This window comes from Dipodomys spectabilis, unplaced genomic scaffold, assembly GCF_019054845.1.
Source record: "Dipodomys spectabilis isolate Male_0828 unplaced genomic scaffold, ASM1905484v1 ptg000296l, whole genome shotgun sequence".
NCBI classification, from domain to species: domain Eukaryota; kingdom Metazoa; phylum Chordata; class Mammalia; order Rodentia; family Heteromyidae; genus Dipodomys; species Dipodomys spectabilis.
Window position 1 is genome coordinate 226,790 of NW_024870973.1, and position 16,298 is coordinate 243,087.

The 16,298-nt window shown below is 66.7% G+C and overlaps 1 protein-coding gene across 1 annotated transcript; it reads left to right on the forward strand.

Moving 5' to 3' along the window:
* The first annotated feature begins 660 nt into the window (after positions 1-660).
* Positions 661-15,956, forward strand: Foxj2 (forkhead box J2). The gene is made up of 11 exons (XM_042701546.1): positions 661-707; positions 5,358-5,686; positions 6,798-6,872; positions 7,749-7,817; positions 7,899-8,045; positions 10,357-10,552; positions 11,789-12,058; positions 12,487-12,588; positions 13,262-13,468; positions 14,118-14,216; positions 14,486-15,956. Exons 2-11 carry the CDS (start codon positions 5,372-5,374, stop codon positions 14,572-14,574), a joined length of 1,569 nt encoding a protein of 522 aa, XP_042557480.1. The 5' UTR covers positions 661-707; positions 5,358-5,371; the 3' UTR covers positions 14,575-15,956.
* Positions 15,957-16,298: the final 342 nt, after the last annotated feature.

Consider the following 16,298-nt stretch of genomic DNA (forward strand, 5'->3'; position numbering starts at 1 on the left):
GAGCCCGGGCCGGGCCGCACTCTCCGCGGCCCTCCGCTTCCCCGCCGGCGCCCCCGAGCCCCGACCCCCCCCCCCCCGGATCCCCCCCCCGGACCCCCCTCCCGCCCCGCGGAGGCGTCAGCGCGGGCGCCCCGGGCGCCGGGATCCGGGGCGCGGCGGCCGCGGCCTCCGGGGCGCGCGCAGCGCAGGCCGGGCCGGGGCGCGGGGCGCGGGGCGGGGACCCCCGGCCGGGCCGCGGGGCGCGGCCATGGCGTAGCCCGGGGCCGGGGACCCCGCGATCGGCCCGCACCCCGCGACCGGCCCGCACACCGCGATCGGCCCGGCACCCCGCGATCGGCCCGCACCCCGCGACCGGCCCGGCACCCCGCGATCGGCCCGCACCCCGCGACCGGCCCGGCACCCCGCGATCGGCCCGCACCCCGCGACCGGCCCGGCACCCCGCGATCGGCCCGCGCCCCGCGATCCGTCTCCTCGGCCCCCCCCGGCCCGGGACAGGGGAGGCCCGGGGGACCCCCCCGGCCGGGGCAGCGTGTGGGGGTCCGGCCGCCTCCCGCTGCTGGGCCCCCCGTCGCCCCCCGCCCCCGCCGCGGGACCCCCGTCCCCGCCCCGCGCCCCGGATGCGGGGGGCCGCCGGGCCCTGAGCGCGGGGCGCCCCCGGCCCCCCAGCCCCGGCTGCAGGTGGACTCGGCGCCTCGCGGGGGACGCAGGTGAGCTGGGGGACCCCGGGGGAGGGGCTGGCGCGCGTGCGCACGCGGGTGCGGGCAGGACTTGAACTCGCGGCCCGGACGCTGCCTGGGACACTTTGGCGCTCCGGGCGGGCGCTCTGCCCCTCGAGCCGGTTTTCTGATGGTTTCCTGGGAGATCAGAGTCTCAGGGCCTTTCCTGCCCGGGCTGGCCTCGAACCGCGGTCCTCAGAGCTCAGCCTCCTGAGCAGCTGGGATTTGGGGCAGCTTTCCTGATGGCTTCCCGGGGGAGAGCCTCTGGGAGCCGCGTCCCGACTCTCTCCCGCTTCAGGGCTCAGGTGAACTGCGAGCCAGGTCTCCGCTGGGGAACTGAACCAGCCCTGCGGGGTTGGGGCCAAGTCTCCGACTTTCCCGCTGCTTGGAGGCTCCCTGCGGGGCTGCATGAACTGGGATTTCCACCCCACGCCTTGGCTTTTTTCTTATCTTTGTGTGTGTCACTCCTGGGGTTTGAACTCGGGGCCTGGGCGCTGTTCCTCAGCTCTTCAGCTCAAGGCTGGTGCTCTACCACTTGAGCCACAGCGCCACTTCCAGTTTCCTGGTGGTCCATTGGAGCTCAGAGTCCCACAGACTTTCCTGCCCGGGCTGGCTTTGAACCTCGATCCTCGGATCTCGGCATCCTGAGTGGCTGGGGTGACAGGCGGGAGCCACAGCGCCCGGCAGCTTTGGTATCTCATACAAAGCCAAGCGAGGGGGACAAAAAGCGATCAAGCTTCAGTATTTAACTCTGGAACTGAGCCCTGACTTTTGTTGTGCCAGGACTCCGCCAGGGACCCCCTCCCCCCCAGACAGAGACACGCAGGGTCTTTTTGCTGAAGGGGGAAACTGAGGCATGATGCCACTTCATCGGGTAGCGTGGGAGGCTTAAGGGCACTTGTAGTGAGTTCAGCATGAGGGGGATCCGAGGGGAGCTCGGCGGGGCCCCTATGGGAATGAGGAGGTGAGCCGGGCGCTGGTGCTCATGCCTGCCATCCCAGCTAACTCGGGAGGCTGACACGGGAGGATCACTGGGCAGGAAAATCCGTGGGACGCTTTTATCTCCAACAGCCCAGAATGCTGAAAGGCGGAGCCGTGGCTCAAGGGGTAGAGCGCCAGCCTTGAGAGAAAACCCCTCAGGGGCAGCGGCGCCCAGGCTCCAAGTTCAAGCCCCAGGACTGACACACACACACACACAAACAAAACGAAATAGTTTCCTAGGTTCTTTAGCAAGAGCTGACAGGCCAGTGAGGCCAGTGTAATCCTATCTGTGGGGAGGATCCTGGTTTGAGGCCAGTCCAGGCAGAAAAGGTGGGAGGCTAGAAGCGGAGGATCGTGTTTTGAGGCCAATCTAGACAGGAAAGTTGGAGAAAGCCCCCTTTACAAATGCACAGCGTGCGGGGCCTGCTTGTAAGACAGGCTCACACGGGAGGATTGTGGTTCTCGGTTAGAACGGGTGGAAAAGTCTGGGAGACCATCCTGTGCCGCAGGAGGCCGTGTAGGGTGGCAGATTCCTACCATCCCAGCGAAGGGGCCGGGGGCGGCCCCAGTCTCCGTGATGGCGCTCTACCCCCCGAACCACAGCTCCACTACCAGCTTTTCCCGGCAGTTCATTGGAGAGAAGAGTCTCACGGACTTTTCTGCCCGGGCTGGCCTCTAGCCACGATCCTCAGATCTCAGCCTCCTGAGTGTCTTCTCCTTCTGAGCCTGGAGATTCCCTCCAGCTGCAGGACTAACAGGTCAAAGGGTATTTAAAAACACTCCACTTTGGCTCAGAGGCTGGGGTGCTCTGACGCAGAAAAGTCTAGAAGATATGTGGGTTTCTGGAATGGCGAAATGGCCCTTTGGCTTTGCATATTTCCTTGGTGGGGGGGGGAGGGAGGGGGGTGGGGGAGGGGGTAACCACTCCTTGGAAGTTCTAGGTAGGGCAAAGAGGAGGAGGAGGAGGAGGAGGAGGAGGAGGAGGAGATCAGGATGAGCACTTCAGGATGCTATTTATATTGATATTTTATTTTTTGTTGTGTCGTGGGGCTTGAACTCAGGGCCTGGGCGCTGTCCCTGAGCTCTTTTGCTCAAGGCTGGCGCTCTACCACTTGAACCACAGCGCCACTTCCGGTTTTTTGGTGGTTCATGGGAGATCAGAGGCTCACAGACTTTTTTCCTGCCCGGGCTGGCCTTGAACCACGATCCGCAGCTCTCAGCCTCCTGAGTAGCTGGGATGACAGGCGGGAGCCACTGGCGCCCAGTTCCTGTTTTATTTTTGTGCCACTATTGGGACTTGAACTCAGGGCCTCACTGTCCCCCGTGGTCTTTTGCTTTGGCTCAGGGTTGGTGCTCTTCCACTTGAGCTACATCTCCGCTCCTGGCTTTTGTACTAGTTAATTGGACAACATAGTGTTGGTCAGATTGGTCAGCCTCAGGCTGGCTCTGAACCTCAATCCTCCGGATCTCAGCCTCCTGAGTAGCTGGGATGCCAGTGTGGGGCTCTCTTGCGTTTTCCCTCCTGTCTAGGAGCGCAGGGATGGAGTCAGGTGTCTGCCTGCTCTGGCCTCCTTAGGAATGAGGTGCTACTCACAGCCCTGTGGACTGGGCGTGTTGCTGGGTGGGAGCTACAGGCCGGGTACTTGTGTGTACAGGCCCATTATGTGGGTGGGGCCTTCCAGACAGGACTGGAAGGATGTCTGAGGGCTAAACTTCATAGATCGAGAACTACAGCCTGAAACCCAGAGACACTGAGCCGTGTGTTAAAGATCCCAGAGGGCCGGGCGCTGGCGCTCACGCCTGTCATCCCAGCCACTCAGGAGGCTGAGAGCTGAGGGTCGTGGTTCAAAGCCAGCTGGGGCAGGAAAGTCTGTGAGATTCTGATCTCCAATAAACAACTTGGAAAACCAGAAGTGGCGCTGTGGCTCAAGTGGTAGAGCGCCAGCCTTGAGCTGAAGAGCTGAGGGACAGCGCCCAGGCCCTGAGTTCAAATCCCGGGACTGGGACAAGAAAAAGAAACAGCCAGGAGAGTGGGGACCGAGTCCTATCTGGCCCTCGGCTTTGACTTGCAAAGTTTGCGCATATTTGATGTTGATATTTGGCTGTGGCTTTACTCGGTGTTTTCATATTTTTGTGACAGTCCTGGGGCTTGAACTCGGGGCCTGGGCGCCGTCCCTGGGCTGCTTTGGCGGCAGGCTGGCGCTCGACCCCTGGAGCCACAGCGCCCCTTGCGGCTTTTGTGTCTGGGGTGCTGAGGACTCGAACCCGGGGCTTCGTGCACGCCAGGCGAGCGCTCTACTTCACCAGACACCGGAGTCTCCCGCGCCGTCCTGCCCGGGGCTGGCGCTGGACCGCGATCCTCCGGATCTCGCGGCGCCCGGCCGGGCTGCGCCCTTGCGGGTCGGCACGGAGGTGCAGAGCGGGGCCGGGGCCGCGATCGGGCCGGGCCGGGGGAGGCGGCGGGGGCCGGGGCGGGCCTGGGGCGATCGGGCCGGGCCGGGGCCGCGATCGGGCCGGGCCGGGGCCGCGATCGGGGCGGGCCGGGGGCGATCAGGCCGGGCCGGGGGAGGCGGCGGGGGCCGGGGCGGGCCTGGGGCGATCGGGCCGGGCCGGGGCCGCGATCGGGGCGGGCCGGGGGCGATCGGGCCGGGCCGGGGGAGGCGGCGGGGGCCGGGGCGGGGGCCGGGGCGGGCCGGGGCGGGCCGCCAGCTCCGCAGGCCCCGGCTGGCTATTTTTAGCCGGGCTATGGGATGGGGAGGCGGGCCCCGGGCTGAGGGGGCGGGACTTCCTGCTGCTGGGGCCGGGCCAGCCGGCCTGGCGAGCGCCGGGCTGCGGGCGCTGGGGCTCCGTTGGTCGTGTACGCGCCCGGCGATGGTGGCGATGCTGGTTCCTGCTGCTGCCGCCGCTGCTGCGGCGGCCTTTGTTGTTGTTGTTCTGCTTCTGGCTTTTTCTGGGTGGTGGAGAGTCTCAGGGACGTGTCCCTGCCCGGGCTGGCCTCGAGCTGCGATCCTCGGCGCCCGGCCTCCCGGGAAGCGGCCTCCGCCCTGGGCTCGATCCCTCGGCGCCAGGCGCACGGGAAAAGCCGGACGTGGCGCCGCGGCCCCGGGGGTGGAGCGCCCGCCGGGGGCCGGGGAGCCGGGGGCAGCGCCCGGGCCGCGGGTTCGAGCCCCGCGGCCGACAGCAGCCACGAGAGGAGGCTCCAGCCTCCACCTGGGTGGCCCGGATGGCGGGCGTGGGCCCGGCGCCGGCTCGGGGGCTGATGATCGATCGATTGATTGATCGATGGATTATCGATGGATCGATCGGTCGTGGGCCGGCTCGGGGCTTGATAATCGATCGATTGATCGATGGATTGGTTATCGATGGATGGATCGATGGATTATCGATGGATCGATCGGTCGTGGGCCCCGGCGCCGGCTCAGGGGTTGATGATCGATCGATTATTGGTTGATTGATCGATGCATTGATTATCGATTGAAGATCGATCGATCGTCTGCCGCGGCGGGACCCCGGCCCGGGCGCCGCCCCTCGGCTCCCAGCTCCGGGCTGGGCGCTGCGCCGCCCGGCCGCGGCGCCCCCGCGGGCTGTCGCGCCTGCGCGCGGCCCGGGCCTCGAACCCGCGTCCCGGCGAGCCGCAGCCCCGCCCTCTGCCGCCCGCAGGCCGCGCAGGCGCCATGGCGTCGGACCTGGAGAGCAGCCTGACGTCCATCGACTGGCTGCCGCAGCTGACGCTGCGCGCCACGCTGGAGAAGCTGGGCGGGGCGGCGCCGCCGCCGGGCCGCAGGTGCGCGCCGGGCTCGCCCGCGCCCGCCGAGCCGCGGCCGGGCGCCGACGAGGCCGCGCAGGACGGCAAGCCGCGCTACAGCTACGCCACGCTCATCACCTACGCCATCAACTCCTCGCCCGCCAAGCGCATGACGCTCAGCGACATCTACCGCTGGATCTGCGACAACTTCCCCTACTACAAGAACGCCGGCGTGGGCTGGAAGGTGCGCGGGGTGTGCGCGTGCGCGCGGGTGGGCTGGCCGGTGCGCGGGGTGTGCGCATGCGCGGGGGTGGGCTGGCCGGTGCGCGTGGATGGGCTGGACGGTGCGCGGGGTGTGCGCATGCGCGTGGGTGGGCTGGACGGTGCGGACGGTGCGCGTGCGCGCGGGTGGGTTGGCCGGTGCGCGGGGTGTGCGCATGCGCGTGGGTGGGCTGGACGGTGCGCGGGGGTGTGCGCATGCGCGTGGGTGGGCTGGACAGTGCGGGGGTGTGCGCATGCGCGTGGATGGCTGGCCGGTGCGCGGGGGTGTGCGCATGCGCGGGGGTGGGCTGGCCGGTGCGCGCGGTGTGCGCATGGGTGGGCTGGAAGGTGCGCGCGGTGTGCGCATGCGCGTGGGTGGGCTGGACGGTGCGCGGGGTGTGCGCATGTGCGTGGATGGGCTGGACAGTGTGCAGGGGTGTGCGCATGTGCGTGGATGGGCTGGACAGTGTGCGGGGGTGTGCGCATGCGTGCGATGTGGGTGCGCATGTGTGTGGATGGGCTGGAAGGTGTGCGGGGTGTGCGCATGCGCGTGGATGGGCTGGAAGGTGCGCGGGGTGTGCGCATGCGTGCGATGTGGGTGTGCATGCGCGTGGATGGGCTGTAAGGTGCGCGGGGGTGTGCACATGCTTGCGATGTGGGTGTGCATGAGCGTGGATGGCTGGGAGGTGCGTTGGGCGTGTGCGCATGCGCGTAATGTGGGTGCGCATGCGCGTGGATGGCTGGAAGGAGCTCAGCAGGACTGCGCATGCGCCGTGCCTGGAGCTTGCCCTCCGGGCCCTGGACTCTCGTCTCTGGGGCTCTTGTGCGCCAGGCTGGCTGGTGCTCCACCACCCGAGCCACTGCCCCGCGTCTGGCTTTCTTTTTTTGTTTTCTAATTTATTTTTGGAAATAAGACTTGCAATAGATTTTCCTCCCGGGCCGGCCTCGAACCGCGATCCTCAGCTCGCAGCCTCCTGAGTAGCTGGGGTGGCCTGGGTGGCGTGGCAGGTGGTTCTGTGTTCCTTTAGGTCCTAGTAGGAAGTTTTCTGCTGTGCACAAACCTGGGGTGTCACCTTGTTTCTCTGCTCCCCCAGAATTCCATTCGGCACAACCTGTCTCTCAACAAGTGTTTCCGGAAGGTTCCCCGACCTCGAGATGACCCTGGGAAGGTGAGCTGGAGCGGGAAGGCGGGGAAGCCGTGTTAGAGAAGCGGCTTCCTCCCTCCAGGAAGAACATGCACGGTTGTGAGGTCTGTGGGCCTGCATGGGAATGGGGGACTAAGGGAGACTCTGGTCCCTCTCTCTCTCTTTTGGTGCCAGTCCTGGGGCTTGAACTCAGGGCCTGGGCGCTGTCCCTCAGCTCTTCAGCTCAAGGCTGGTGCTCTACCACTTGAGCCACAGCGCCACTGCCAGCTTTTTGGTGGTTCTTTGGAGATAAGAATTTCATAGACTGGGCTGGGCAGGTGGCTCAGTGGTAGAGCGCTTGCCTTGCATGCTTGAGGCCCTGGGTTTGATTCCTCAGCACCACATAAGCAAAAAGCCGGAAGTGGCACTGTGGCTCAAGTGGGTAGAGCACCAGCCTTGAGCTGAAGAGCTGAGGGACAGCGCCCTGGCCCAGAGTTCAGGCCCCACGACCGGACCCAAAAAAGAAAAAAAAGAATCTCATAGACTTTCCTGCCCAGGCCGGCCTCTAACCACGATCCTCTAAGCTCAGCCTCCTGAGTAGCTGGGATGGCCGGTCACCGGCGCCTGACTCTCCTCTCCTTTTCCCTCCCTTCATCCTTCCTCTTCTCCTGTCCCTTTCCCTCTGCTCCTTTTCCCTCCTCCCCCATTGTCCCTCCTCCTTTCTCCCCTCTCCTCTTGGACCCTCCTCCTCCCTTCTTTCCCTACTTCCTCCCTTCCTCTCCCCGCCCTTCTCCTCGATCCGCGTTCTCAGTTCTCTGCCCTGCGTTCTCCTGACACCTGTGCACACACAGACGTCTTGAACTCCGTATCCTGGGGTGGGATATGGTGCCGGCACTGATTTGGGGGTGGCTTTTATTCCAGGGCTCTTACTGGACCATCGACACCTGTCCCGACATCTCCCGGAAGAGGAGACACCCCCCGGATGATGAGGTGAGCCGGGGACCCCCCCCCCACTTGCTCCCCTCTCCCCCTCCCCCTCCCCTGAAACCTCTCCCCTGTCGCCATCTTCAGCTGTGTCAAGATTCCCCCGAGCAGGAGGCCAGCAAGAGCCCCCGGGGGGCCGTGCCGGGAAGCGGGGAGCCCCCGGCCTCCCTGCCTCCCGAGGGCAACCCTCAGATGCCGCTCTCCAGCCCCGCCGCCATGGCCAGCTACAGCCAGGTAGGAAGATGAGGGCTCGGGGGGAGGGGAGGGGTGGCTGGATGGACTCTGGCACTCCACTCAAAATTGAAGTTACACATTGAGTCAGCGCCCGTAGTGCACGCCTGTAATCCCGGCTACTCCCGAAGCTGAGATCCGACGATCGCGGCTCCAAGCCAGCTGGGACAGGAAAGTCCGGGAGACTCTATCTCCAATGAGCCACTAGAAAGCCTGCAGCGGGGCTGTGGCTCAAGTGGTAGAGCGCCAGCCTTGAGCGAAAAAGCCAAGTGATAGTGTGAGTTAAGCCCCAGTGTGGGGTCAGACAGACAGACAGACATAAAGAACCAATGAGCGATGGGGAAGATGAAGCCTCACAGAGAACCAATGAGCGATGGAGAAGATGGAGCCTCACAGAGAACCAATCAAAAAGAGATGCAGTGACACAGAAGCAACGAGCAGCGGAGACGATGGAGCCACAGCGAGAAGCAAGAGGAAAGGACGCGAAGCCTCACAGAAGCCGCGGGCAAAGGAGCTGCAGCCGCAGCAGTGAGACAGGACAGAGCGGCGGAGGGCGGGGCAGGGGGAGATGGCGCCACGCAGAGCAGCAGAAGCGCAGAGCCGCGCCCGCGCAGAGCCTCGCCCGCGCAGAGCCGCGCCCGCGCAGAGCCGCGCCCGCGCAGAGCCGCGCCCGCGCAGAGCCCGCGCAGAGCCGCGCCCGCGCAGAGCCCGCGCAGAGCCGCGCCCGCGCAGAGCCCGCGCAGAGCCGCGCCCGCGCAGAGCCCGCGCAGAGCCTCGCCCGCGCAGAGCCCGCGCAGAGCCGCGCCCGCGCAGAGCCCGCGCAGAGCCGCGCCCGCGCAGAGCCCGCGCAGAGCCGCGCCCGCGCAGAGCCGCGCCCGCGCAGAGCCCGCGCAGAGCCCGCGCAGAGCCGCGCCCGCGCAGAGCCCGCGCCCGCGCAGAGCCCGCGCAGAGCCCGAGCAGAGCCGCGCCCGCGCAGAGCCCGCGCCCGCGCAGAGCCCGCGCAGAGCCGCGCCCGCGCAGAGCCGCGCCCGCGCAGAGCCCGCGCAGAGCCGCGCCCGCGCAGAGCCGAGCCCGCGCAGAGCCCGCGCAGAGCCGCGCCCGCGCAGAGCCCGCGCAGAGCCGAGCCCGCGCAGAGCCCGCGCAGAGCCCGCGCAGAGCCCGCGCAGAGCCGCGCCCGCGCAGAGCCGCGCCCGCGCAGAGCCCGCGCAGAGCCGCGCCCGCGCAGAGCCGCGCCCGCGCAGAGCCCGCGCAGAGCCCGCGCAGAGCCCGCGCAGAGCCGCGCCCGCGCAGAGCCGCGCCCGCGCAGAGCCGCGCCCGCGCAGAGCCCGCGCAGAGCCGCGCCCGCGCAGAGCCGCGCCCGCGCAGAGCCGCGCCCGCGCAGAGCCCGCGCAGAGCCGCGCCCGCGCAGAGCCGCGCCCGCGCAGAGCCCGCGCAGAGCCGCGCCCGCGCAGAGCCCGCGCAGAGCCCGCGCCCGCGCAGAGCCCGCGCAGAGCCCGCGCAGAGCCCGCGCAGAGCCGCGCCCGCGCAGAGCCGCGGGAGGCGCAGATGGAGGCCTGTGAGAAATGAAGACGGCGCCTTACAGAGAGCCAATGAGAGAACGAGGTGGAGTCGCACAGACCCAATGAGAGAACGAGGTGCAGTCGCACTGAACCAATGAGAAAACGAGATGCAGTCGCACTGAACCAATGAGAAAACGAGGTGGAGTCGCACAGAGAGCCAATGAGAAAAAGAGGTGGAGTCGCACAGACCCAATGAGAGAACGAGGTGCAGTCGCACTGAACCAATGAGAAAACGAGATGCAGTCGCACTGAACCAATGAGAAAACGAGGTGGAGTCGCACTGAACCAGTGAGAAAATGAGATGCAGTCGCACAGACCCAATGAGAAAACGAGGTGGAGTCGCACAGAGAGCCAGTGAGAAATGCAAATGAAGTCACACAGAGAACCAATGAGACATGGAGAAGATGAAGCTACGCAGAGAGCCAATGAGAAACGCAGGAAAAGGTGAAGCCCCACGGAGAACCAATGAGAAAAGGACATGAAGCCCCACCCAGAGAACCAATGGGAAACGGAGGAAGGGGTAAAGCCGTGCCATTGGGTAGTGGGGAGCGAGTGAGGCGCGCGGGGAGGCGGGCGGGGCGGGGCCGGGCGGGGCGGGGCCGGGCGGGGCGAGGCCGGGGGCCGGGCGGGTGGAGGCCGGGCGGGTGGAGGCCGGGCGGGGGAGGCCGGGGCGGAGGCCGGGGCGGAGGCCGGGCGGGCTGACGCGCCGTCCGCTGTCCGCGCAGGTGCAGCCCGGCTCGGCGGCGTCTGCGGAGGGCGGCGGCGCGGCCCCGGGCCCCGGCGGCGGCGGGCGGGACGGCGCGGAGGGCGGCCCGCCCCTCTACCCCGCCAACCCCGACTTCAAGTTCTCCTACTCCGAGATCAACTTCCAGGACCTGAGCTGGTCCTTCCGCAACCTGTACAAGTCCATGCTGGAGAAGTCGTCCTCCGCCGCCGCCGCCTCGCAGCACGGTCAGTGCCCCCTCCCTCCCGCGCGCGCTCACCCGGGCCTCGAACCCGGGGCCGGGCGGCCCGCCCCAGCCCAGCACCCCGGGCCGGCCTCCGCCGCGGGTCCCCCGGCCTCGGCCTCCCCAGCGGGTCCTCCCGCCTCGGCCTCCCCAGCGGGTCCTCCCGCCTCGGCCTCCACCGCGGATCCTCCGGCCTCGGCCTCCCCAGCGGGTCCTCCCGCCTCGGCCTCCCCAGCGGGTCCTCCCGCCTCGGCCTCCGCCGCGGGTCCCCCGGCCTCGGCCTCCCCAGCGGGTCCTCCCGCCTCGGCCTCCGCCGCGGGTCCTCCCGCCTCGGCCTCCGCCGCGGGTCCTCCCGCCTCGGCCTCCCCAGCGGGTCCCCGGCCTCGGCCTCCGCCGCGGGTCCTCCGGCCTCGGCCTCCCCAGCGGGTCCTCCCGCCTCGGCCTCCGCCGCGGGTCCTCCCGCCTCGGCCTCCCCAGCGGGTCCCCGGCCTCGGCCTCCGCCGCGGGTCCTCCGGCCTCGGCCTCCCCAGCGGGTCCTCCCGCCTCGGCCTCCCCAGCGGGTCCTCCCGCCTCGGCCTCCCCAGCGGGTCCTCCCGCCTCAGCCTCCCCAGCGGGTCCTCTGGCCTCGGCCTCCGCCGCGGGTCCTCCCGCCTCGGCCTCCCCAGCGGGTCCTCCCGCCTCGGCCTCCCCAGCGGGTCCTCCCGCCTCGGCCTCCCCAGCGGGTCCTCCGGCCTCGGCCTCCGCCGCGGGTCCTCCCGCCTCGGCCTCCGCCGCGGGTCCCCCGGCCTCGGCCTCCCCAGCGGGTCCCCGGCCTCGGCCTCCGCCGCGGGTCCTCCGGCCTCGGCCTCCCCAGCGGGTCCTCCCGCCTCGGCCTCCCCAGCGGGTCCTCCCGCCTCAGCCTCCCCAGCGGGTCCTCTGGCCTCGGCCTCCGCCGCGGGTCCTCCCGCCTCGGCCTCCCCAGCGGGTCCTCCCGCCTCGGCCTCCCCAGCGGGTCCTCCCGCCTCGGCCTCCCCAGCGGGTCCTCCCGCCTCGGCCTCCCCAGCGGGTCCTCCCGCCTCGGCCTCCCCAGCGGGTCCTCCGGCCTCGGCCTCCGCCGAGGGTCCCCCGGCCTCGGCCTCCACCGCGGATCCCCCGGCCTCGGCCTCCCCAGCGGCGGGGGGTCCCGGCCGGCCCTGGGCCGCTTCCCCGCCCCGGCCAGGCGAGGGGATCCCCACCCCGCTCACCCTCCTCTCCCCCCCAGGCTTCTCGTCGCTGCTGGGGGACATGACGCCCTCCAACAACTACTACATGTACCAGCAGCCGCCGCCCCAGACGCCGCCGGCCCCAGCCCAGGGCCCCCCCGCCGTGCCGGCCGCCCCTCCTCTGCACACCCCAAGCCCCGACGGGCCGCCCGGGGTGCTGGGCATGCACGCCTCCCTGCAGCAGCCAGGGTACCCCCACCCGCCGCACCCCGCCCAGCAGCCCGCGCCGCAGCCGCCGGGCCAGGCGGCCATCCACAGCCCCGCGTTCGGTGAGTCGGCAGGTGCAAAGGTCCTGCGGCCGCTCTGCCCAGGAAGGGCCCCCTGCGCGTCGCTTTAGTTGGTGATTTTACTGCCAGTCATGGGGCTTGAACTCGGGGCCCCGGCGCCGTCCCGCAGCTCTTCAGCTCAAGGCGGGCGCTCTACCCCTTGAGCCACGGCGCCACTGCCGGTTTTCACTGGAGATCAGAGTCTCCGGGACTTTCCCGCCCTGGCTGGCCTCCAACTGCGATCCTCAGATCTCAGCCTCCTGCGTAGCTGGGATGACAGGCGGGAGCCGCCAGCGCCGCCCGCGGTGCAAATCTGGGTTGCTCAGGCCAACCCTGCAGAGGTGCAGGACTCTGGTGTGAATCCCGGGGCCGCCATGTTGAGTGTCCCCCCTGCCTGGGGCCACAGCTCACTGCTGGCTTTCCCTCCGCAGCCTTCCCTCCAGACTGGTGCTCCAGCCTCGACTCCCTCAAGGAGAGCTTTAAGATGGTCAACCGGCTCAACTGGTCCAGCATCGAGCAGTCGCAGTTCTCAGGTGAGGGCCGCAGAGATGGCATCCGGGCCGGCGCCAGTAGCGCACGCCTGTAATCCCGGCCAGTCCGGAGGCGGAGATGGAGGATCCCACGCGGAAGCCAGCGTGGGCACAAACGGCCAGGAGACTCTTAACCTCCACGGAGCCTCCAACGAAGCTGGACGTGGAGCTGTGGCTCAGGGGTAACGCCAGCCTTGAGTGAAAAAGCCCAGCAAATCGGGGAGAGGCTCTGAGTTCAAATCTCAGTCCCAGCCGAAAGAGGGAGCAGGAGAAGAGGGAGAATTGGAAAGTGCTAGTTATTATTTCCTATTATTACTATTATTTAATTAGTAGTAGAATCTTCGTGCTGGTCCTGGGGCTTGAACTCAGGGCCTGGGCGCTGTCCCTCAGCTCTTCAGCTCACGGCTGGCGCTCTACCAACTGAGCCACAGCGCCACTTCCGGCTTTTTGGTGGTTCCTGGGAGATCAGAGTCTCGCGGACTTTCCCGCCCAGGCTGGCCTCGACCCGCGATCCTCAGATCTCAGCCTCCCGAGTGGCTGGGATGGCAGGCGTGCGCACCGATGCCCGGCTGGTAGATCTTGCTGTGGTTTCCCGCTGTGGGCAGCTGGGGGAGAGGAGGGTGTCTCGGGGCGCCCTGCCTCTCGGGGTGAGCTCGCTTCACTTGTGTGTTTCCAGAACTGATGGAGAACCTGCGGCAGGCCGAGCAGAAGAATTGGACTCTGGACCAGCACCACATCGCCAACCTGTGCGACTCCCTCAGCCATTTCCTCACACAGGCTGGGCACCTGCCCCCCCAGAGCCCGCACCGGCCCCCCGCGCCGGCCCCCCGCACCGAGGCCTGCGCCCTCACCGGCGGCAAGCAGGGGGCAGCCATGAGCCAAGGTGCCCACCCGCCCTCCCGCAGAGGCGGACATTAGTGGTGCGTGGCCGGGCGCCGGTGCTCACGCCTGTCATCCCAGCCACTCAGGAGGCTGAGCTCTGAGGATCGCGGTTCAAAGCCAGCCCGGGCGGGAAAGTCCATGAGACTCTGATCTCCAGTGAACCACCAGAAAACCAGACATGGTGCTGTGGCTCAAGGGGTAGAGCGCCCGCCTGGAGCTGAAGAACACAGGGACAGCGCCCAGGCCCTGAGTTCAAGTCCCAGGACCACCACACACACACACACACACAACAGTGGGAGAAAGAAAGTGAAGGCTGGGGAAGGGCATGTTTTGTTTCTTCCTTTCTTTATTGAGAAGAAAGACCCTTCTCTCAAGGAACCTGCTTTTTTTTTTTGTGCCAGTCCTGGGATTTAAACTCTGGGCCTGGGCGCCGTCCCTCAGCTCTTCAGCTCAAGGCTGGCGCTCCAGCACTTGAGCCACAGCGCCACTCCTGGTTTTCTGGTGGTTCCTTGGAGATCAGAGTCTCATGGACTTTCCTGCCTAGGCTGGCTTTGAACCACGATCCTCAGATCTCAGCCTCCTGAGTCGCTGGGATGACAGGCGTGCGCCGCGGCACGCATCTTCAAATAACTCTTGTCTTGCTTTGGCAGTGAACTCTTACGGACACCCCCAGCCCCCCCACCTCTACCCCGGCCCATCGCCCATGTACCCCGTCTCTACCCAGGACTCGGCAGGCTACAGCCGCCCAGGTAAGAACCCGAAAGTGGCTTCCCCGCTTGCTCCCTTCTCCTTCATTCATTCTTTTGAATGAATGAATGATTTTATGCCAGTCCTGGGTCTCGAACTCAGGACCGCCCGCCCTGGCTTAGCTTGCTCATTCAAGGCCGGCAGCGCTCTGGCCGGCTTGGAACCACGATCCTCCTATCTCAGCCTTCTGAGTGGCTGGGATTACAGGCGTGAGCAGCGGCGCCCGGCTTTCCTCCAACCTCAATTTCTCTCTCTGTCTCTCGCTTCTCAGCTCACCACCTGGTCCCCCGGCCCCCCGTCCAGGCCCCCGCCGCGAATGAGGAGATCTCTGACGACTTCGACTGGGACTTGATCACCTAACGCGTCCTCCAGGAGAAAGGAGACAGCAACGCTCCTCCTCCCGCTGTACATAGATACTCTCGCTCTTGGTTCTGAGTTCTCCCCCATCCCTGACATCACCGCCACCGGCTGCCACCAACCCAGACTTCCTGTCTCTGCCCAAGTCTTGATCTTTCATTGTTTTGAATTCTTCTAATTTGAGGAGGAGGAGGAGGAATTAATTGGTTCATACGATCTCTGCCCACGCCTCCCAGCGCCCATCAGCGTCAGCCTTTGCGAATTGCAAAGCAAAACAAGAACAAGGAAAAAACGATCAGGCTTCCAGAGCCAACCACGATCCTCAGATCCCAGCCTCCTGCGCGGCTGGGATTACAGGCCTGCGCACCGGCGCCCGGCTGCTGGACCTGTCCCTGGCAGGAGCAACCCAGACTTGGGTGCAGGCCAGCGGGAGACGGGGTTCGGGGTGCTGGTGTATTCCCAGCGCCTTCCCCTTGCTCTGCACCCCGACCTGCCTCGCAGATCCTCTCCCAGATCCCCCCTCGCTCCTTCCCCTTCTCCGCTTCCTCTCTCCTCCCTCCCCTCCCCCTCTCCTCTCCTGTGGTTTTGTTCGTTTAATTTTCTTGTTCGTGTGCGCGGCTCCTGGGCCTCACGCCCACCCTGTGCCTTCTTCTTATTTTTTCCTCCTCAAGGTTGGCGCTCTACCACTTGAGCCACACCTCCCCTCCTGGCTTTTAGCCGGTTCACAGGAGATAAGAGTCTGCCGGGCTGTCCAAGGCCAGGCTAGCTCTCAGCTGCCATCCACGTAGCCTAGCCGGGATTACAGGCGTGAGCCACCGTGCCCGGCCCTAGTTCATGATCTGAAGAGGTGGAGTTGGTTTTAGTTGGTGCATGAACACCTTTGGTCAGAACCGGGTCAGCTGGGTTTTTTGTTTGTTTTTGGTGGCTCGAACTCAGGGCCTGGCCTGGGTGCTGTCCCATAGATCCTTCCTTCCTTCCTTCCTTCCTTCCTTCCTTCCTTCCTTCCTTCCCCAGGTTGGTGCTCTACCAATTGAGCCCAACCTCCCCACCTGCTGGTTCAGTGGAGATCAGAGTCCCCCGGACTTTTCCTGCCTAAGGCTGGCCTCGAACCGCGATCCTCAGACCTCAGCCTCCCGAGTGGCTGGGATGCCAGGCGGGCGCCACCGCGCCCAACCTTCCTTCCATGTTCATGCCACCAACTGCCCACAGGGACACTGCGCGTCAGTCCTCACGTTCCCTCCGCCCTCCCGCTCTTCTCCCCCGAGCCCCCTCTTCCCTGTGGCTGGCAGAGGACTCTGCGGGAGCGCGGGGAGAGGCAGAGGTGGGGGGGTTAGAGCGGGCAGCTGAGCGAAAGAAGCACTTTATTTCTTTGAGTCTTTTGTAAGGAAAAGAAAGAACGAAAAGAAACCCCACAGAACTCGGGCCGAGCACAGAACCTCCCGTTGTGCTCATGGGGTAGAACTAGGGCATACTGTTTTTGTTATTGTTGTTTTTCCTTGGTGTCGGTCGTGGGGCTTGAACTCTGGGCCTGGGCGCTGTCCCTCAGCTCTTCAGCTCAAGGCGGGCGCTCTTCCCCTTGAGCCACAGCGCCACATCCGGTTTTCGGGTGGTTCCTGGGAGATCAGAGTCTCACAGACTTTTCCTCCCCGGGCTGGCCTTGAACCACGATCCTCAGCTCTCAGCCTCCTGAGTGGCCGGGATTACAGGCGTGCGCCACGGGTCTCTGC